Raw genomic sequence first — 21,943 nt, 5'->3', positions numbered from 1 at the left:
ACCAAGCTTGGAGTTTTCTTTCTTTACGTCCATGAAGGGGTTTCCGTAACCAGTTTACCCTTTCGACGCATTTTGATGTCCGGCAGCTCTAGAAGCATCTTGTGTCATTGCGTGCCTGCGAAAATATGCACATGACCATCCCTTAGGGATCAGCGGCACCATTCTCACAAAGTGGACACGTAGTCCTTCATATGCTGTCTGCGAGTTTATACACATTGGGTACAGTTTCACGCTATCCTCAAACAGTTGCGTGGGGCGAAGGCAAACGTCCTATTATCGAGCGCGTACAAGATCTCGCGTCATCATCAACAACACCATGATCATCATCACAGTCATCATCATGAATCATCCCCTTGTCATCCACCTGCTTTAAGCGAAAAAGTTTTTTGGATGACGATACAGACATGGTGAGGCGCTAACCATCCTTCGTGGAAAATTTTTCGTGCTTAACATTGCTGGATTGGGGAGTAACAACTTGCTTGAACCCGTACGTCGTTAGGTCATCCCCTTGTTCCTGCCTTTATGAAGAGAAACTTTGATACACAGAAAAAAACAAACAGAAATACGCAAATTTTAGGAGCGTTTGATGCAAAGAAACCTAATGAAATCTAGCGTGCTTGGTGACGGTTATTGCTCTTTTTCGATGAAAAGTGCCACGAGAAACCACTGTCAGCCTCATTGCAGTTGGATCTTGTAGACTAGTCGTAGAGTGTCTTTGGCACGTGCGCATTGTGACAAGGGATGATATGTACATCTCGCTCACCATTATTAATTTTACAGCGGCGTCTATGTCATAATGGCATTCCCGAAGAAAAGAATTTGAAACAGTGAAAATTTGTGTGGCTTTACAAATAATTCAGTAAACAGGGCCGGCGATTTGTAATGATGCGTCGTGCTCGATTTCATAAAATATGTACACTTATTATCCACCTCTCACAGCCGCCTGGTCCCCTCGATGATGTAGGCATGTGCTCGCTCACCCTTATAACTGGCAAAGCGGGAAAAGCCCGAAAAAGCATTAGCATCTCAAAAAAATGAAAAAATAGAGACGTTTCTATAGAATAACGTCGCAGAGAAGACGCGTCAAAGAACACAATATACTATAGAGTAGTAAGATCGGCTTTGTTTTAAAAAAAAAAGCTTAAATGTCGCGTTAAAATGCCAGAGTAATAATATTCAGTCAGGATATCAGTCGCTGCTACTGTGCAGAGATTTTCAAAACTTACTAAAATTGGGAATGAAGCGGGTGCGAAGGAAACGCCGACGCTCATTTAAGTCAACTATTCAATTTTGCCTAATTTTTGGCAGAGCCAGAGGAACAGCGTTAAATTAGCTGCCATTCGGCAGCATGGGGAGCCCTCAAACCCCGTTACAAGGTCTCACGGCAGCACAAACGTAATGTTGGAAAATGCATCACCGAGATAAACTCATGTTTAATAATAATTTCTTGGGTTTGACGCGTCAAAATTACGATATGATTGTGAGGCACGCCATTCTGGACGGCTCCAGAAAATTCTACCACTTTCGGCTCTATGACATCCACCCAAGGGCGTAGCCAGGGGGGGGGGGGGAGGCACACCGGGCCCGTGCCCCCAACCCCGAAATTTTTTTGCCACGGCCTACAAAGCTCAAAATGACACTCGGTCACATCTGCCTGCCCGACCCCCCACTTCAGATCAAGGAGGTGCCACGCCCCCCCCCCCCCCCCCACCCCAGAAAAAGATTTCTGGTACGCCCCTGCATCCACCTAAATCTAAGTACAAAAAAGTAGTAATTAAAGAAGGCATCGATTATTCAACAAGACGAGGCGAATTGATGACGCGCCATGAAATTGTCTGCATGCTGAAGTTATTCACCAGCGTAAAATATTTTAACTTTCTTGCAATGTAATCAAAGTCAGTCGACTCATAGCAGGTTAGCAAACATATAACATATAACGCAAATATTCCATCCTGCAGTTTCAAGGCACGGTTGGTCGATTTCATGTCTTGCTTGTTCCTACCTCCCAACCATCTATTTTTTTGAATCTGCAAACAACATATCGTTGGCAGATGCATTAGGTTTTATTTAATGTTCAGTTTTAATCGAGCATTTTATCTGTAATGGCCCAAAACCTGCTACAGGGGTGAGTTGGGGTAATTTCATAGATCGATGTATACTGTCAACGTTTGGCAGAATACTGATTGAGCGAACACGTGAAGGCATCAAAGCATGCTTCATTCCGTCAAAGCATGCTTAACTGATGAATTGTATTGATGCAATTGGTGCATCCTAAAGACATGTGAATTGATAAAAAAATCAGCACTTGGTGTCCCGAACTTGCTAATATATGCGTACCGACTGAACACTTTTTGTATTGTATGTATTTGCGCTTCCCATAGTTGCTTTTTGCCGAAATGTGCCCCTGTAAATGCGGTTGTCAGAGGGGACTATCATGCATTCTTCCGTAGTCCGGTGGTTTCCTGATCCTATAAAAGAACGACACCCGCCATGGTGTTCTAGTGGTTGTGGTACTCGAATGCTGACCCGAAGGTCGCGGGGTCGAATCCCGGCTGCGGCGGCCGCATTTCTGATGGAGGCGAAAATGCTTGAGGCCCGTGTGCTTAGATTTAGGTGCACGTTAAAGAACCCCAGGTGGTCAAAATGTCCGGAGTCACGGCGTCTCTCATAACTATATCATGGTTTTCGGACGTTGAACTGCAACAGTTATTATAAATTAGAAAAGAACGACAGCCCTGCAGAGACATTTCCTTCAGTTGCAGAATCTGGGACTTAAAAGTGTGCCAGCTTTTTCGTTCACAAAAGAATCGTAGAATAGTGGCGCATTTCGAATATTAAATCGCATAAGATAATTACGGTATGCTGCGTCGGCATTATGATTATTGCATGAATTGCGAAAGATAATTTTGGCCACTGCACCGCGTAATACGCAAACGGTAATCATACTGTTATAATTTTACTTCAAAAATAGGCGGTTAGTCGTGTTCCAGCTAGTACTATTGTCGGAATATACACGGTTGGTGATCGCAGGCGCCTGATGTTCATTTCTGTCTAAAGCGATAGAGCGTGAAAGATTGCTGGAACTTGATGCATGCGGAAAGGGACCCACGTAGATTTGCTTATGATAGCAAGAGTAAATAAATGCTCCCTTGAAATTCAAAATGCAGAGAACTCACATTGTCCCTTATACACTAGCCCAAGACGACCCGAATGGCAAAAGCCATCTTCTTTTTTTATTTTCTTCTCAGTGAATGCACTCATCCTCCCCCACCAATCCTCCGGAAGATTTCTGCACCTAACCCGGTTTTGCACTGCCTGCAAGATTGGAGCCGTTGCAAGCATTATTCACCTCAGCTGGATTTGCAGTGCCTCCGTGATCGGCCGACCTTTGACCAAGCGACGGTCATGTGATTATGTCATCGTGTGACGTCATGATGCCATCATAGTTACGTCGTAATAACGTCACAAACGTTTGCGATCTCTGACTTCACGAAGACGTCACATGGGGCCGTTATCACGTGATGGTTATTCGCGTCACTCGTGTTGCCGCCACCGACGCAAGACGGCAGCGGTCAATTTTCGCGTTCGATGAGACATCGGAGGCTTTCGCCTTAATACATTTCCCATTAAAGGCCTTCCCGTTTTGAATATGTTTTATTTCTTAATGCACTGAACACTGGCAAAAACAAAAAAAGAAGTCTAGCTTACGGTTATCAGCACGAAATGATTAACTGCAAACAGTGTACTGGGAGTACAGGAATTTGCGCAGTTCCGGAGAACAGTGACCGGTTGCATAAGAGGGTGCCGCAACGTCGTCGCTGAAAAGCTCGTGCCAAAGGCCGCCCGGAGAGGGCCAACTGTGCCATGTCGTTTGAGCCAGCTGAGGGCGTCGACCCTGTCGTTGCGCGGCAAGAGCACCTGGGTTCTTATGAACCGCGAGAAAGATTGTGAAGCTGAGGCTCATAAAACGGCAAAGCTGGGTGATATTGCGGTGTACTAACATGGCGTGTAATTAGGTGCCGTAGCGGCAGCGGCATCAGATAGAATTTTTACGGTGGCACGATAAGGGAGAATACAGCTGTTCTTCCTGTCCTCTCAGACTAAAATAACTTGGCCATCGTTGAAACGATGGTTTACATTATATATAGCTTGTCACTTACTGTCGGAATCTCGGGGTAAATTTTGACGTCGCGGTACTTTGGAGTTGTGGCGCGGTAATCGTGTCAATATGTTCAAGCCAACCTACTCCGGAAACTGGGCACTTGTAGCGCAGACAGGCTGAATAACAATCGCACCGCTCGTTGCAGTATCTTCCAAAATTATTTTAGATTGCATGTTAGTATTACTACAATTTTCATATCCTGTTTTGTCACGTTGCAGAGTGGGGTAGTTTCAAGATTGCAGACTGGCTTCGTTTGAAGGCACAACTGCTACAGGCTGTAGGCCGACACCGGTCAGTGTCCAGTCGGGGATTCCTGCCGTGTCCAAGGGTTTCGGCCGCCGGGTTGACAGCCTGGCGGCCTTGCACCGGCGCTGGTGCCGCCGCCGGCGGCACCGGCTATTTTGGCGAAGCGCCTGCGAGTCCCTGGTCCAAAAATGGAGGCTCCGTGCCCGCGGCGCGCCGGGCTTTGTATGGGGAGGGGGGGTGCCGAGGGGGAAATCGCGGCGTCCAATGGCGCGCCCCTCTCTGGTTTCGGGGGCCGGCGCGTGCAGCGGGCTCGCTTAAAAGCGGCCCGCCGTCCGGAACGGCCCCCACAGCTGAGCTTTTCCAACGTAAGTGCCCCTGTGCCTCACGCAACTGCGCGCATCTGGATACGACGACGCCGAGGGCTACGCTCGTGAGATTCGGGATTTTTGCCACCCCCCCTCCCCGGGGCCAGGTAAGGCCTCGCCTCCTCCGGTGTCCGCAGGCTCCAGCGTCCGCCAGCGCCATCCACTTCGATACGGATTACGCTGTAGTGGAAGATAGAGCTGCATCTTGAGGATATCGACTCCGCTTGTATCGTACGTAAGCAGTTGGTGCGTAATCCAGATCGTAGCCATTAGATGCCTTCTAGGCCTGGCAGCCTTTGCAGCACTTTGGGACCGGAAGCAAGCCGTGCTAGGTGGAAGTGCTCATATTAACTTGCTCGAGCGACAGCACACGCATACGGCGTCAATTCACAGATTCTCATTTAGCTATTTTAATTTCCGCCGTTACAATGGTGTCCTCAGAGAGGTGACTTTCAAGCGACCTTCGATGCTGTTTTTATTTTTTTATGACTCTTTCGCAATAGCAAAGATTCTTTTGAAGGCGCGTTTGATCTGCTTTTTGTCCAAGAAAAGAAATGCTAGAGCATCGTAAAGCAACTAATATATCGCCCAGGAAGCAAGATTCTCTGCTCATTTACAGTTCTTTTCCTGCATAACAAAAGCGCAAGTTTGTAACGGAGTGCTCACGAAGGTTAGGTGTGGAAGGTTATATGCACCTCAGGTTAATTGTTGTTCTTTTGTAAATAGGGCATCTGATGCATTGAACTGACACGCAGGCACAATCTGATGTTAACGGAATTCAGCGCAATTTCCTTGCTCTTGCTATCTTTCCACGGTTAAAATCAATGTCACTGATATGTTTGCGTTGATTTTAATGGGAATATATAGCGGTGGTTATTAAGATCTAATAAACCACTCTAAATCACTAATGGTGCCGCTGGTGCAGGCTAAATGGTGCAGATGGTGCAGGCAAAATAAACAGCAGTCCTCCGTCATGCACAAGAATCTATATCAGGCTCAAACAAAGACCCCTAAGGATGTGGGTAGCTTTAAAAGGTCGGCAGGGCCGTTCCTCGGCATATCTGTAGATTCTGTGATCGATTAATGAGTCCTTCCTTACAATTCGGAGCGTATAATACGGTGCTACAGGCAGCTATGTTCTATCTAAAGGATGCTATCAGGACAGCCTTTCCTTATAATCAAGGACCGCATTGCACGACTGATTTGCGAAGACTTAGCTGTGAACCTTTGGCCCATAGTTTGCCATCTGCAGTTTGTTTCTTTATTTTTCTCGCTTATGACAGCTAGAGCGACAATGAGCAGTAAAAGGACAAGGACAAAAAAACGTTTGTTATTACACGTAGTATTCACAACAATCCTAGTTTGGATTAGTTCTTTCAACTGAACGTGAGTATATTGACGTAATTTACTGGCTACTTGAAGTTTATAGTATACAGCCAGGACATCATCCTACGCGATCAAGTCTACCTGCGACACATGCGGACAAATCCTAACTTTTTAATTAATATCTTGAAACTGCTGTCGCATTCTCACGACACGTGCCGACCGAGCTTCGAGCAATAACTGCTACTATGTAGCAGAGCTCGTAATGCATGTCACTGTAGCCATTATTCCTCCAAAAAAGCCACGTGCGCAGCAGAAGAGTCAAACAGCATCTGTTCGCACAGGAGATGTATAAAAGTAAGGCACTTTTAAGAGCCCTTGTTGATTTTATTTTGCCTTATGACACATGTCACACTGGTCGCAATTGCCGCCCAAAACTCGCGAACGCGTGACTGCACTGATAAAGTACTGCAAATGACGCATTCTCCATCATACAGATTACGTTGACATAAGGACAAAGCCTGCGGCGCCAAAAATTGCGAGGGGGCGTGGCCGTCCTGAGTTTCCTGAACCGAGTCCTCGGCGTACATTTCCTTTGCCTTTTTAGTATTTTGTGTGTGATTTGTTTGTACAGAAACTGCTACTGTCATTGTACTGAGGCAAATGCATCGCGCAATGTATCATCATACTGTTACTTAGCATCCAGCAACTGGCACCTTAGCGTTATGGAAACTGATAGCGGCCAAGATCTACAGAGATTGGGCTGTCAGAAATTGCGCGAACGAAGCTTTGCATAGCACGACGTGTAATACCGTAACATATCGCTACTCTTGCTGTGGACGGGATAGCACGAATACATGGCGCGTGGGTCAGGCTGGATTGGTATAAATGAGATGGATCATTTGAAGCGGAGCCTGTACATCGAGGAGATTCTAGTTGTGGTACCCTTTCAGAAGAAGAGAACTCGGCTGCACATAAGGATGACAAAGAAAAAAATTATGAATGAGTTAGCTATTCAAATTCGAAGTTAGTACTGAAGACGTGCCTAATATTCCATAAAAGTCTATAGCTATGATTATGTTCCTTACAACACAAAACAGAAGCAACGTATCGAACTGCTTCTATTCCGTGCAGTGTGGAGATCAAAGCTTTTAAATATTGCAGACATTAAAAAGCAATCTTTCACTCTCTCCGCACGCCCCTTAACTGAAAAAAGTATGTGGTAATAAGTAACATAACTTATACCAATGATGAGTAACACATGTTAGCGATGCATTTAAAGATAAGTAAATCTGCAATATTTGGAATTGTCAAGGCCATTCTGTCGGCTGTGTAACTTCCCGCACTGTGGCGCTTATCGTCCGAATAGTAGGATTTCAGTAAAGCCGCAATATTTCAGCGATAACTTTGACGTAGCAGTAATCTCATATGTAGCTATTGAATGGTACATTTATGAATTAACATTATGAATGGTACATTAGGGAAGTAACTACCGCTTCAAAGGCTTCAGCCGCGCCAGAAGATGTGAATGGTACCTTCCTTCCACAAAATAAAACAGGAAAGAAAATTCTGCATCAGCGTATCGATATCAGAATTGTTAACGAAACTGATTGGCCATCCGTCAGTACGGTTCGTTTAATCTCACCATCCGGAAAACGTCCCGCTGTTCCCCATTCTTATGTCGCATCGTCTTCGAGCTTTACAACATTTCCAGTCGGTGCTGTCGTGCAATGGGTGACGTCGTGACAAAGCGTTGATTTGTTGCGCTCGTTGTGCGTACAGGCAGGAAGGCTTGCTGAAGCGGCACACGCCGGCCGACTCCTCTCCGAAAGAAGCCCCCCACGAAAGAAGCGATGGCCGAGGACCCCGATCCCACCGAGTACCTGTTCGTCTCTCTCGAGACCAAGCGCAAGGACCAGACCAAGCCTTACGATGGCAAGAAGATGGTCTGGGTGCCCGACGAGAAGGAGGGCTTCGTCCTGGGCAACATCGTCTCTACCAAGGGCGACATGGTCACCGTCGACTGTCCCGGCGGAGAGGTAGGCGCCGATCACCACGCCCACAATCTGTTTTGCCTCCTGATGTTGCCACATGAACAGTGACCAAGTCTTCTAAAGGGACACGCGAGACCAGTTTTTATTAAGTCGTCGTTACAAGGTGTAAACGCGAACAAATTATTGCGAGTGCAGCCTGAAAGCTTTGTCGGTATAAGGCAGAACGACCGCCCATGAAGGTCCGGCGACGGAAGAGGCGTAGGAAAGGAAAACGGGAAAATACGCCAATGGGGACACGGAAGAAACGCGAACATTATGAGTAGTTTGCCTCTCCGCGCAAGTGCAAATCCTCAACAAGAATTCTAAGCAGTATACAGGGGCATTTTGTGTCGGACATAAACAGCAAACGCTAAAGAGCATACCTGCCTAGTAATCGCAAAAAAAAGAACGCTAAATACAAAAACCATAATCCGTGAGAAACTTTACTCGATAAGATCACCATTTCGAAGATGTTTGTCAAGAATGTGGCCCGGAAATTTCGTTTGCTTACATATTTTTGAAAACAAAAGTTCGCGATTTCGTGTTGAGAAGAGAGGTTAAGGTTACGTTTTTGAGCGCCCCATGGAATTCAGAGACGTAAATTTTCAATGAAGTGTTTGTGGGAACGTAAAGTTCCGGTACCACGCCAATATGGCAGTGGCCCATTTAAGGCCCGAAATTAAGAAATATATCAGTGGTGGACGAGAATACCGACGTTTGTATATATAGACGTGCCTTCTTTTAGATCTATCATCACAGCTTAGCTATTCACATAATGGAAGGGTATAGTGCGTTTTATTCTTTTCGTAACTGTACACACTCACTGGTGGACCAAATTATTGTTAAAACAGGCATACAGGGCGTATATCTTTTTGCTGTCTGCTTACACTTTACCTTCATTCTTCCAGTACAGATAACCTCACAGTAGAAACAAAAAAAGGAATGAAACGAAATCCAGAGAGTTTGGAGCCCTTGGCGGAAGCAATGGAAATTGGTCACCTTGCCTAGCTTGTCTAAAAACAGGATCTACAAATTTGACTATTGAATTGTTGATTATGTATGCTCTGTTTGTCTTGTGTTTGTGTTGAATGTATTTCTGCCATGTTCTGAAGTTTACTTTATGGTTATAGATAAGATAAGGGCGTCATACGAAACGAGCTTCACCAAATATTTTACACACAACTACATAACAGTAAGATACTGCGACACACTAGAGCACCTGATCATAGATATCTTTCCACACATCACAATCAGTAATCGTGAACTTGCAGAAACAACTTCCAAACGCAAGGGAACTCCGCAGGGCAGTATGACTCCTATTATCGACCTGGCTTTGAAGATGATATTCATTTTACTTACACAAATTTTTGTTGGACACTACGCAGGTCTAAACAAAGTAAACAAAATCTCGTTGTTGAGCAACCGGTATACATATTACGCGAGATTTATTGAATGACTTTAAAGAGACGTCGCTAGCGTACTGTTGACCGTAATTTGTGAAGACGTACAGGTGCGATATGCTAGCGGTGTAGTCATGCACCACCAAAGAGCCTCTATGCGCGGTAGCTGCGCCTTCCCTGCTCCCAGCCATCAGACCTTAGCAAGATCGTACGACGTTTTTCAGCTCGGGTAGCGCGAAGCCATTCCTGCCCGCATTAGTCAGCCACCTCTTCCATGGTCGCGCCACACATCGGCGGCCGAAGTGAGAGCATGAGCCCAAGTGGCCGGCTCGGATGCGGCTTTAAATGGGCCTGCCGGAACCCTAGCCCCCGCGAACCCCGTGACGTCATCGGGCCGCGGGGCGCCCTATTTCGGGGTGAGCCGGCGGAGAGCGCGCGTATTTCGGGCACCGGTCGGCCCATTCCACGGCTGCCCGCCCGCCACCCAACCACGCGCGGGACGGTGTGCGAGCCGCTTGCAGCACTGCCGTCCCAGTGCGTGGCGAAAAAAAAAGCAGCAGGAAAAAAAAAGAAAGAAAGAAAGCTTGGCTTGTAGTTGTGCAGCCAAAGTTTGGCTCGGCTCGTTGGCTGTGCTACCTGCATTCGAGCTAGACCAAACTAAGCCCCGGAAGAAGGAGTGGCTCGCGGTGGCTGGTCACGTAGGCACATGCGTAGCTTCTACGCTAACAAATAAAGAACGAAATGAAAAAAGTAAATAAACGAAATGTGTTTGGAGTGCAAGCGCAGCGCCAGCGGCAGTAGTAGTACGCCGAACTGTTATTATTAAGAAAGCTGCCACAAAATATCAGCTCGGAATAAAAGGCCAGATGGCAGCATGAAGATGGACTAGTAGATGTGGCATCTGGAAGTCTAGTGTTTCAATCACCTTTCCACTGCATAAAGTAACGCTTACCGACGGTTATTATAGTACATTCTGATAGGGCGCATAAAACTCGGCTTAGCCAACATATCATCGGTAAAGGCACAGAAATCAAAAGGATCCGTACATTTCCCGGCCGCTTCAGCAACGCGGCCTTACTTAGGTCGGCCGTAGTAAAGACACCTCTAAGGATTATAACGTTCCATTCTTGAACAGATGTTGTTGCTAACATCGAAAATTTTGCAATAAATGACCGACTCGCCCGACCTCCCCCGCTACTTTAAAGCACTGCCGGTAGCATGTCACACATGAATTTTCGTAGCACACTTAGAAGGACCCCGCTACTATTGGTGACCACGTAAACCACCATACTCATAGTTTTCCTTGTATCAATCGCTTCATAAAGACCGACGCATCATAATTTAAACACAATGCTCCTAATGGGGATCACGTGACGGGTTTCTTGTCACTCAACCTGCCACGGATACATGTTGACGCGGGCGAGCCGCGTTTTTCCCCTTCCCACAGCGCACCTTGAAGAAAGAGCTACTGCAGCAGGTGAACCCGCCAAAGTTCGAGAAGTGTGACGACATGGCTTCTCTCACCTACCTCAACGACGCTTCGGTGTTGCACAACCTCAAAGAGCGATACTACATTCACCTCATCTACGTAAGTGCGGGGCCGCCTGCACCGCACCGTGTTTTGCCGTGCCGTATGGGCATTCGCGTGGCTGCAGCGTGCGTTTCGTTCTCAAGCCAGCCGCCCTGGTGGTGCTGTTCAACAGCGCTACACTAACCACGTTTTGTTTGTCCGCGTGAGCGTGCCTGGGATCTCCGCGGAAAACCCTGGGTGGGAGCCCAATGTTGCCAACATTGGTATCCACCGCTCGCGCGGCCATTGGCTGCCCACTACTACGGAAGCGGTACAACCATGTTCACTTCCGTACGCCTACCGCTCGGCTGAGTTTTCAGCGCTCATTACGGCTTTCTTTTTTATTTTGGTTTTTGAGTTGTGTGAGTTATGTTTATTTTGTGCCCACGCATAAACGCATGCCTGTCCGCTCTTATAGCAAACCGTCAAGAAGGACCTGCTGCAGCAGGTGAACCCGCCAAAGTATGAGAAGTGCGAAGACATGTCGTCCCTCACCTACCTCAACGATGCATCGGTGTTGCACAACCTCAAAGAGCGATACTACGTTAATCTCATCTACGTAAGTGCGGAAAAACCCCCCCGCACAGCACCGTCCAATCCCCATGTGTACCCCATCGCACCGCAGCACCCCGGATGCGTAGAACCCGTAGCCCCAAATTAAGCCCACCCCCGAAGTCGTATCCTCCCCCACGCACCCGATAGTTTCAACCTGTATACCTTCAAGTGTCTCCCTTCCAATCCCACGCACTGCACCGTATCCGAGGCGTACGCCTCGTGCCCTAGGATTGAGACTCCCACGCCTTTCGAACACCTGGTAGTGTAATCCCCCATGCCCCAAAGCCCAAAAGCCCCCCAAAAGCCAACCCCCGCCCCGGAACTCCAAACCCCCATGCTGAGCCGGAAAGGCAAGCCCCACGCCCCAGTAGTAGTGGACTACCTACCCCGGCCAAAGTAGTTAGTAGAAATCCCCGCAGCCTTAAAAACCAAAGCGCTCTGCCAGCGTTGCTGCTCGAACTAACTTCGTGTGATCTTCGTCGCAGAGCGCCGCACACCGCCAACGAAGACAGCGTGCTTCGGCGACGGCAATTTGCATTGGCCTTTTCCTGCTGCAGCGGTATTAGAGTTACCGCACTGTAACTATTGCTGCTGCTTCAGATTTGGCCTCTGGCGCTTACAACTGCTTCTTTCTTTTCTCTCTTTCTTTCTGCTCCCCCCACGCTGACACGCTCGCACGCATCGCATAGCGCTCCGTCAAGAAGGACATTCTGCAACAGGTGAACCCGCCAAAGTATGAGAAGTGTGAGGACATGTCCAACATGACCTACCTCAACGATGCCTCGGTGCTGCACAACCTCAAAGAGCGCTACTACGTTAATCTCATCTACGTGAGTACATAAAGCGCTCGTGCAGCACACGCGACACGGAAAGAACCTTAATGCACCAGAATGAATCCAGTCTATAGTCACACAACCCGCACGCATACCGGTTCCAAAAAACCACTTCCTCTCCATACCGACCACCCATATGCACTGGTCAGCGTCGAAGTTGAGCCAAGCCTGTATGAAAAGGAAGCACCAGGGAAACCGAAGCGCTGTCATAACGTCGGCAATTATCAACGAGTGCCATGAATTGTCGTGCTTTAGTCTATATCCTAACTATCTAATCAAGAAGTAAAACCGTCTTTGTTTGACGTCAGGCGTTCTGTGTTGTAAACAAAAGTTCATATCAAGCGCGTCAGTCATAAGCACCTCCCTTGAGGTATTGTACACCCATGAGCAAAAAAAAAAACCTACTTGTATGTTCTGATCACGTGCTTTTACCAGTTTGTGTCCGTTTACGCTCACGATATTTTTTCGATTATTGGGACCGCTAACGACGGATACGCTTATTTTCGCTACCCCATTTCGCACGTCCTGATAATTATTTGAAGTCACCCTCGACCATTCCACAAGCTATCGCCGCAAGAGACCGGCATAATTCAGTGTTTTGGCGCTTCAGTACCGACCAGACAAGGTTGTAACGCGAGGCCACACTTATCAAGGAACGCATTTACTAGCAACCGGTAATACCTCGACCATTCTTAGAGCCAGAGACCGTTTATGCGAATCAAACGTCTGAATTTTCAGTGCTTCCATATTCACTAAAGCTGCGATCATAATTCCGGTTAACTTGATGAGTAAAGATGCCAACTTAAAAAAGAAAAAGACCTTGATTTCGACGCCCAGTCACAATCCGTCCCAAGTTCATGCATTCCACACACCACACCGACCCCAGACACCACCACCCCTTGTACCCATAGTGGCATGAAATTCATCAATTGCCTGCGGGGCCCTGCTCTACTTATAAATTATCTATCTACACGCATTCAAATGGAATGCATTTTGTTCTCTTCTTAAATGTAGGTGAACCAATCTCTCTATAATGCTATGTAATGCTAGTTACAGCCGGGCCCCCACCTATACTTCGTTCCAGAACACCTTCTCTAGTAGAAAAAAGACCATTGCACGACTCTTGGAATGTTCATTATTCCACCAAAGCATCGTTCAATATTCCCTCTCAAAGGACAAAGCGAACCCGTAGACCCCACCACGCCTCTGATCCGGGAATGTAAAAATCCGTTGCAGTGTACCCTGCAACAATGCAGCCACCGGAATCCACCCACCACTGAACGGTAGGCTTCGACGGACGCCGAAAGCCAGCATGGCTCACCCTGCAGCTTGGATCTCTCCTGCATGATATGCACGACGGCATGAATCCCTCGGCTTTTCCCATTTGAAGCTTTTATTTTGAGTGTGCAGTTTGTTTCGTCCTTGGTTTCTTTGTTTCACTCGCATAGCTCAGCGCACGCCTCAGCAGGGAATCCTCCGCCTTTTCTCTAAATGTTCTTTTTTAGTTACGATATTCGCTCTCCATATTTTGTTGAAAAATTCCCGGCCTTTATTTGCTTAGGTATACATGAAGCATCATACGCATTAGGTGCAGGATTCCTTTATGAGGCCTGAAGCTGTGTTTTTCTAAGGTAGTGTGTTATTTAAGACTATTATAGCCCATGTGCCGCGTACATTTTTACAATCGCTGTTACGGTTACTGCATGCTTCTTACCCTTGTGTTAGAGAAAGTACGTTATCGCGATTCAACTCTGTCGCCGCAGAACGCCGCTTGAATGTAGCGCGAAGACGGGTATTAACAGAGGCAATGGCAATTGTATCATAAGCTGCTATGGCTTTAGGTAACAATAACCTAGATACCGCCTTAACCTCCGACCTTTAAATCCCTTTCAAGCTGCCTACGCGGTTGCGAGCTTTCATAGCGTCGACAGAATCCGCAGACGCGCGGGCATATTTTCTTAGACGAAGCCTAAGCAGCGCTCGCCTATTAAAAACGTCAAAAATACAGCCTCGATGCTTAGGGACGGCGCCGTAAGTTTTCTGTTCGAAACGCTTTTCTTTCTTGTATATCTGTTTGTATTTGTGCGAACTAAATGTAAGAGCTCGTGCTCGGAAGAGCAGGCGCGAGATGAACTACGGAAAAGGTTCAGGACGCACATGTGGTAAGACGCGTGACTGCCACCAAAAAACGACAAAAAAAAAAAACAATCTAGGAGCAGCAGAGCAGCAGACGCCGAGTGCCACGTGATCGCCTCGAAACCTTCCAAGCAGCTGCGTTTAGGTGCCGCTAGGAGCTGATAAATGTTACGCGTCCGTTGACGAGCCATACCAGACGTCGTGTAGCGTTTCTGCGGGATGGCTCACGACGTGGCTAACGCAGCGTCTCTGTTCGCGTCCTTCTTTTCTTCCTCTGCGGCGCACAACAGACGTACTCGGGCCTGTTCTGCGTGGCTATCAACCCCTACAAGCGCTTCCCCATCTACACCAAGCGCGTCGTGGACATCTACAAGGGCCGCAGGCGTACTGAGGTGCCGCCCCACGTGTTCGCCGTCTCAGATGGAGCCTACATGGACATGTTGGCCAGTGAGTATGGGCCTTTGTTTGAGCTCCGTGCGCGTCTTCGAGTATCTTGACTCCTGACATGGAGTTCGGGGCTGTCCTGCGCAGAGCCAAGACAGAGTGCAGTCTCCGTAGCGTGTCACTGTAACGATACATGGATATTCGGTGTATTGGTTCACAAGCCGTGGCCAAGCTTAGCAAAGGAGTCGGCTTGCGCAACAAGAACAGCACTTGTACCAGGGAATGTTTGATTGGTTTAAAGCGAGGCGTATTCTGCCGTGCTTTGCGAGAAACGTACGGTGAAAACGAATACCCAAGCGGCGTCTGTTTATTGTTGCCGCGGTTGTGGACGCTAACGTTCTGCGGCTTGTAGATTTCTGCGTCGGGTAGCTGCTGTTAGGCCTACCTAAAAAAAAAACCAAGTCATTGCGTTGTCTTTGAAGCTTCTTAACATCGCGTCTGCGTGTAACGCCAGCGGCGTCTCTTGTTGTTCCGACTACACCGTGCCTCCGTCTTCGTCTCGTTTATCCACGCTTAGATGAAATGATTTTGCTAGACCATGCTTTGAAATTAGCCATTTTATCGTCCAAAACGTTCATGTTTCTTAATCGGTTAGCACTTAGCCATAGACTAGTTGCATAACCTTACGAGATAACTTTCCTGCTATACGAAAATTCATGCAGAACGGTAGCGCGTTCCTTCCTCTGCTACAACTGTTACGTACAGTGCAGCGTTTCAAGTGTTCGGCAGTAGCCGGACTACAGGCAGGACGCGACGCGCGTTCTCATCCGCGCGCGTGGCCATGGCCAAACATGGGAAATGCTACGCTGCACGTAACAATTGTAGTACGGACGGAATGCACCGTTGTTGTGCACGGATTTTCGTTGTGCAGAAGAGTTGCCCTGTAGTTTTTGCAACTCGTCCACTGGTATGATCGGCTTCAGGCGTCGGAGCAGCGTCGGAACTTACTGGCAAGCGCAAACAGATTCCATAATAGAATGCATGCTTTCAAGACGCGCTCATCCACACGCGCAACTTTTTAAGATCATGTTCGCCAAGTTATCTGTAGCGCTGGTATCTCTGTTTCCCTTGACCATGGAGAGTATATTATATATATCGCGATGGAGCTCTTGCATCAACAATTTATATTCTCAGGTAGGCGCCACACATTGTTTTACTTTTGCCTTCGTCATTTCTTCTTTTTTGCACAACCTAGTTACGTTGTTCAAAACGCTTGCGTAATACTTAGTAGCAAGGGCCAAGCTTTTTGTGAACCCACACCAAGGGTACTCTAAATGGCTCTACTCTTGGGATATGTTGCCTTGACGGCTCGCGTTTTCTTAATCACTACTTCACTAGCTTGATCCCGCTAACCTTTCCAGGATTTCATTAAAGATTACTATCTCTTTCTCTCTTCCGTAGAGGGACAACAAAGTAACGGTATATTCTTTGTCTTTTTTTATTACAGACCGTGAGAACCAGTCCATGCTTATCACGTAAGTCACACTGAACCTGGAGGTTTTCTATTTTACGATATCTTGAAGTGTTCCAATTCCTGAAATATTATTTTTAAATATGGAACGGTGGAGGTTTTGGCACATGCGTACAGTGATCTGAGATCTACAAACATTCAGTCTATTGTGGAAGAAATTCTCTTCTACCTCTTTTCATATCTTTACATTCTGTATATCATTTACCAAACCCCAAATGGTTTGTGCGTGAGGCCTTCACATGAGCTATTATTAGGTGCTAAAATTTGTAGGATATGTTTGCAAGCAAACTGAATCACCTACAGCAAACTGTAATTCTCTGGTAAAAAGTGTTACACCAAAAAGGAGCAGCTATTACGCCTTGCGCGATATCAGTACAATAATTGCACATGTCTATCAAATGAATTTCAAGTTAATGTGCAGCAGTTGTAACTGTGCTGCCGTGAAACGTGAAGGCGAAGCTTTAGATATATTCTGAAAATGTTGTAAATTTTGTTCCGCAGCGTGTCAGTGTCTTTTTATGTAATGATGACCCCTGCCCGATAACCCTTTCTTTCCTCCTCTCCCCTTACCTCCCAGTGGCGAATCAGGAGCGGGAAAAACTGAGAACACCAAAAAAGTCATACAGTATTTCGCCCTTATCGCCGCCTCGGGTTTTAAGCAGCAGTTTTCCAGCGGAGTAAGTGAAAAAAGGACACAAACGATACTCTTGGCTGCCACATCGGCCACTGCAGCAGCCGACGCTCAAGCCCTAACTCGCATGCCGTTGTTGCCGCCTCTTGTGTACGCTGTCGCTGCGTCTTAAGGGCACTGCCTCGTGTCCTAGGCACAGCGAAGCCATCGGCAGTGCGCCCGTCTGGATGAGTGAACATCACCCGTTGAGATAGGGGCACTGCACTCGATGTTGCTTGCTCAACGCGGCGTTTTATTTCCGCGGATAACGCGGATGGGGACATTCTTTGAAGTGGTAAAAATCTCGGTACTTGTTTACGCATTTCGACCAATTATTTATGCAGGAACCGTATTGGTACGTTATCACGGTAGCATGAAGTGAGATCCCGCTTCGTTGTTGAATTTTAATTTTAACGACCACATACATTACCGCTAAATATGACGTCCACAAACTAGGCGATACGCCTTTACAACGGTATATTAATTTCAATCGGCGTTTTCATTACCTTAGATAGGCGCAAGACATCCGCCGGCTTAGTGCAGATGAGAGGCGACCTGAAAGAGACCTTGTCTGCAGGTGACAACTACTCTGTCTTTTCAGTGATGTTCTCTATCGCGAAAACGCTGTTTGCTTTCAATAGGAGGACACTCAATCTATAAAAGCCACGACCTCCTTACCGTCTCCCACCTGAAACCCCCGCGAAGACCAGTACTAAAGAACACCTCGAAGATGTAACAACCCAATCCAATCCCAGACTGGACTCCGCACCCGAACACCCCACCAACCTCCGGAACGTCCGTTAATAACCCGACCGATGCTTAGGTGTAACCGCGTTGCGTCAACTGCTTTCTTTCTCTCTCTCTCTTTCCCGCCCACCCTCGATTTTTCCTCTTCCGGCGGCCCCTAGCGGCGAGTCTGGTGCCGGTAAGACTGAGAACACGAAAAAGGTCATAGCCTATTTCGCGCACGTCGGCGCCACGAGCAAGAAAGAGGAGGCCGCAAAGAAGGACACCAAGAAGGTACCCACGCCTGTCGTGCCAAAATCCTATCCGCCCGCCCACCCCTTTTAATCCCGCGATTTCCCTGTAGCCGTCCCACGATCCGTTTCAGACGCATGGTCGCGTGATTTGCTCCGTCAGGCATTGGGACAACATGGCGATGCAAACCGTTCTCTGGTTTAGGCTACATTCATGTTAACGTCCGTAGAGCCATCCTGCGTAACCTCAACGAGATATTCATGTTTCTTTTAACAAGAATCGAAACGGCCCAGATTTACTTATTATATGATAACTTTACGAGGAGCTGACTACTCAATTTATAAATAATAGGACACAGCGGAGAAGGGTATAAAGCGATGGTATTGATGTCTTTTCTTACAGCATTAACACTCGTGTCCTGTGACCGAAAAGCGAGTCTGATAGTTTGAAATCTTTTTCCATTTTTTTTTCCCATCTTGTAACGAAATTCTTCACGATCACCTCAATCATCGTTGTAGTTCTGCTGGGATCCAAAGTGCACTTTGCTGTTTTTTTATGTTACTTGCTAAAGCACAGGCAAGTGTGTCAATTTCTGATTAGGAGGCATTTGAGCCCCTTGGATTGGGTCCGAGGAAGCTTTAGGTCAGAGTGTTATGCATTTGTCCCGATGGCTGATTTTGAACGGAGCAAATAGCAAACGTGCGAATCTGTTCTAAAGGACAGCAGGTCGTCCCACGTCTCCTACTAACGGTGAAGCACGCGCGAGCAGACCAACTATTGTCCTGGCAATGTAGCCCTCCGAGCCCTGCCCTTGTACCAACCGGTACTGCACTTCTTGTCCCGTTAATGCCCGTCACGCGGCTCTAGGCCGTTGCATGTTATCGCAGCTATTCTTTTTGTTACGGCCGTTATTTTCGCAAAAAAAGTGTTGCATTTATTTCTCTTGCTTGTTCTTCTTGGCTCACTTAATAGCATCGCTCACTTGCTGCTGAGTGAATTGCTCGAGAACTCGCTTGTCTCGAGCAGGGACAGTGTACCGCCTTACCGCATGAAATGATGCTAACCAAAATGTTTCCTTTGTTTACTAATCCAATGGCTTGTCAATGTTTTGCCTTCCTACATAGAGTGATGTTAAACACTCCAACCACTGCTAAAACCAATGTAATGTGTGTTTACATGTTGAAACACGCGTTGTAGAGGCTGAAATGCTAACTCGGTTTCTGTAACAGATACGCATGCTGCCTTCACGTTAGACAAATATCGTTGACCAAAACAGCCATTTTTTCTCTCATCGTTTGTCATTATCGTTCAAGGCGCGTTTAAGGAGCGAACTACATCAATGAGCAGTAGAGCCAATGGAAACGCCACAGGGTTGAACGGGCAGTAATTATTAACCGGATACATTTTATATATGCGTTGGGTACGCCTTATTTTGGCAGTTCGGCAGCTAAGATGAAGTTGGTAATTCAAGAGAAAGGCTACGAAAAGCGATATCACATGCGCTGTCACGTGCATGTAAGCCCTGATCAGAAACAATCAACTTTCCTATTTACAAGGGTAACACAGTGGAACACCTTGTCTGAAGGCACGTATGCGTAAGCCTAATTTTCGTAGCCATTAACAGTGATCGAAAGAACATCGACGCGGTTTGACGTCCGCGGAGGCATTCGGCAATGCTCGTGGTCCAGGTGTTCTAACAACTACTCTCGGCGTGCAGGGCAACTTGGAAGATCAGGTTGTGCAAACCAACCCCGTTCTCGAGTCCTTCGGTAACGCCAAGACCGTGCGTAACGACAACTCTTCGCGATTCGTGAGTACAGCTCTACCCTCTCTGCTGCGCTATGGGCGTCTGTTCACTTCCACTTACGCGGTCACCTTGTCCCGTTACCTCAACACAGGGTAAATTCATCCGTATCCACTTCGGTCCAATGGGCAAGCTGGCCGGTGCTGACATTGAAACATGTGAGTTCAGAAGAGATCAATTTCTTTCTTGCATGTAAACCAAGCTTCAGCCCTAATTTGAGATTCACAAATCTTTATACTAGGCACTATTCCTCTGATGCGTTCGCGTTAGTGGGAATGTTCTTACTCTGAACTCACGTGTCTACGTGTTTTGTTTTGTGAGGGTGTTCGGCGCACCATAAAAAAAAAGGCAGCTGAGTGTGTTTTGATCAGCTGTGACGGTGCGTTGAGCTTGCCGAACACAAATACTCACTTTTAGGAAAACATCTCGGCAGCATTTGGGAAGTGTCCGTGCTAAGCCAGCCGTGTAGGTTTAAAGATCTCGTTTCGCAGGAATGCTGGTGTCGGCGGCGGCATCGTTGGTTGTGAGCGAAAATTCGATATTAATGCAAATAAATAATAAAACACTTCGGTCCGAATGAGAATCGAACCCATGCCTTCGGCGTGGCAGGCAGGTGTTCTACCACGGAGCGATGCCACTGCTTGGAAGTGCTTCGTAAAAAAAAAAAAACGCTAGAAGAATGTAATGTAGTGGAATGAGTCTCCTTAACGCATGTAATATTGCGTGGCAGAACGGTATAAGCGCACCAGGCGTCAAAACTTGTGAACTGCGCAACGAGTGGGTGGTTTAAAGCTGCTCACCCATTACAAAATCTGCGGCTGCGCCGGTGCACGTGGCACCTTACGGACACGTGTACTTCGCCAATTAGCAAAAAGAAGAGTTTTGGCGTAGTGGGCGCTTCGCTACTGTACTTGCTATAGGCATTCTAGGATAGTTTGAAACGACCAATGTTAAAGCGATACGCGCAGGGCCCGATCACGCTATCGCCTTCTACTGTCAAAGGCGGAGCTCAAGCTCTCCTCCGAGTTTTTTTTTTGTTTTTTTTTTTTTTAAGTCATGCTACCCTAACTAAACGCAGTCGCTACTTTCGGCTATTGCTTTTGATACGCAGATAACTGCGGCATCGTAAAAGTTTACAGCAACAAAAATGTCCTTGGTGACGGCGCAATTTTTGCTTTTTTGTGCCAGATCTGCTGGAGAAAGCTCGTGTCATCTCTCAGCAGCCCGCTGAGCGTTCGTACCACATCTTCTACCAGCTCATGTCAGGAAAGATCCCTGGGCTGAAGGGTAAGTCACGCACGCTTACTTCTTCTTAGCATATCCGCCATCATGTTTTTTTTTCCTGGGCATGTTTAACGGAGGATTGAAATTGAGGAGAACGGCCATAATAAGGGAATTTTGGAAAACAGGAAAGAGAGAAAGCACCCGAGTGTCGCGTTTCAGGCAATCCTTACGAATTTTTGTAATACTTGATGTAGTTTGGTATGTTGATTTAGCCTTGAGAAATTTGGCACTGTATTGTGTCGCTTCTCCTCAGTGTTCATGTGACAGCATTGAAATCAATAGAAGTTTTTCAAGCGTGTTTGCAGCTTATGTTATCAGAATAGTCCAAACTGATTATAGTATGAGGTGGTGGTTTTGGGCTCGTTAGTACAACATAACGTTTACAGTATTCTCTAAAGAAACACTGAAAGTCCTGGTAACATCACAAAGAAAGCAGCCACAAATATTTAATGTCGGCCGCCTTTACATCGATGTGAATGACTACTGGTGCTTGCACAGAATTGCGATTGAGGGCTTTTGCGAGAACACGTCCCTACGCAGTCGGCATGCTACCGCGAAAATTCTTGCCCCTGAAGACCTTGACGCTCAAGTGACCGCTTGACCGGAAACGATCGATACACAGCGCAGCCCGTTACCTACGTGGAAGACAAGCTCTGATAGTCGGTTGCT

The 21,943-nt window shown here is 47.1% G+C and overlaps 1 protein-coding gene across 25 annotated transcripts in view; it reads left to right on the top strand.

Moving 5' to 3' along the window:
• The first annotated feature begins 4,676 nt into the window (after positions 1-4,676).
• The window catches only part of LOC119399538 (myosin heavy chain, muscle-like), a 145,764-nt gene continuing 128,497 nt past the window's right edge, over positions 4,677-21,943 (top strand). For 7 of the 25 annotated variants that reach the window (XM_049417770.1, XM_049417769.1, XM_049417765.1 and 4 more), the window contains exons 1-9: positions 4,685-4,773; positions 7,879-8,135; positions 11,518-11,658; positions 14,914-15,070; positions 16,515-16,542; positions 18,117-18,228; positions 19,904-19,996; positions 20,085-20,148; positions 21,179-21,277. In XM_049417770.1, coding sequence (XP_049273727.1) covers positions 7,950-8,135; positions 11,518-11,658; positions 14,914-15,070; positions 16,515-16,542; positions 18,117-18,228; positions 19,904-19,996; positions 20,085-20,148; positions 21,179-21,277 — 880 coding nt within the window. In that variant the 5' untranslated portion in view covers positions 4,685-4,773; positions 7,879-7,949. Of the gene's footprint in view, positions 4,774-7,878; positions 8,136-10,976; positions 11,118-11,517; positions 11,659-12,373; positions 12,485-14,913; positions 15,071-16,514; positions 16,543-17,115; positions 17,216-18,116; positions 18,229-19,903; positions 19,997-20,084; positions 20,149-21,178; positions 21,278-21,943 lie in introns of those variants that run through there. The other 18 variants (XM_049417754.1, XM_049417758.1, XM_049417760.1 and 15 more) reach the window with 11 other exon arrangements.

The sequence above is a fragment of the Rhipicephalus sanguineus genome, chromosome 7, assembly GCF_013339695.2.
Source record: "Rhipicephalus sanguineus isolate Rsan-2018 chromosome 7, BIME_Rsan_1.4, whole genome shotgun sequence".
NCBI classification, from domain to species: domain Eukaryota; kingdom Metazoa; phylum Arthropoda; class Arachnida; order Ixodida; family Ixodidae; genus Rhipicephalus; species Rhipicephalus sanguineus.
Note: the sequence above shows the minus strand (reverse complement) of the source record. Positions and strands in the feature narration are given on the sequence as shown.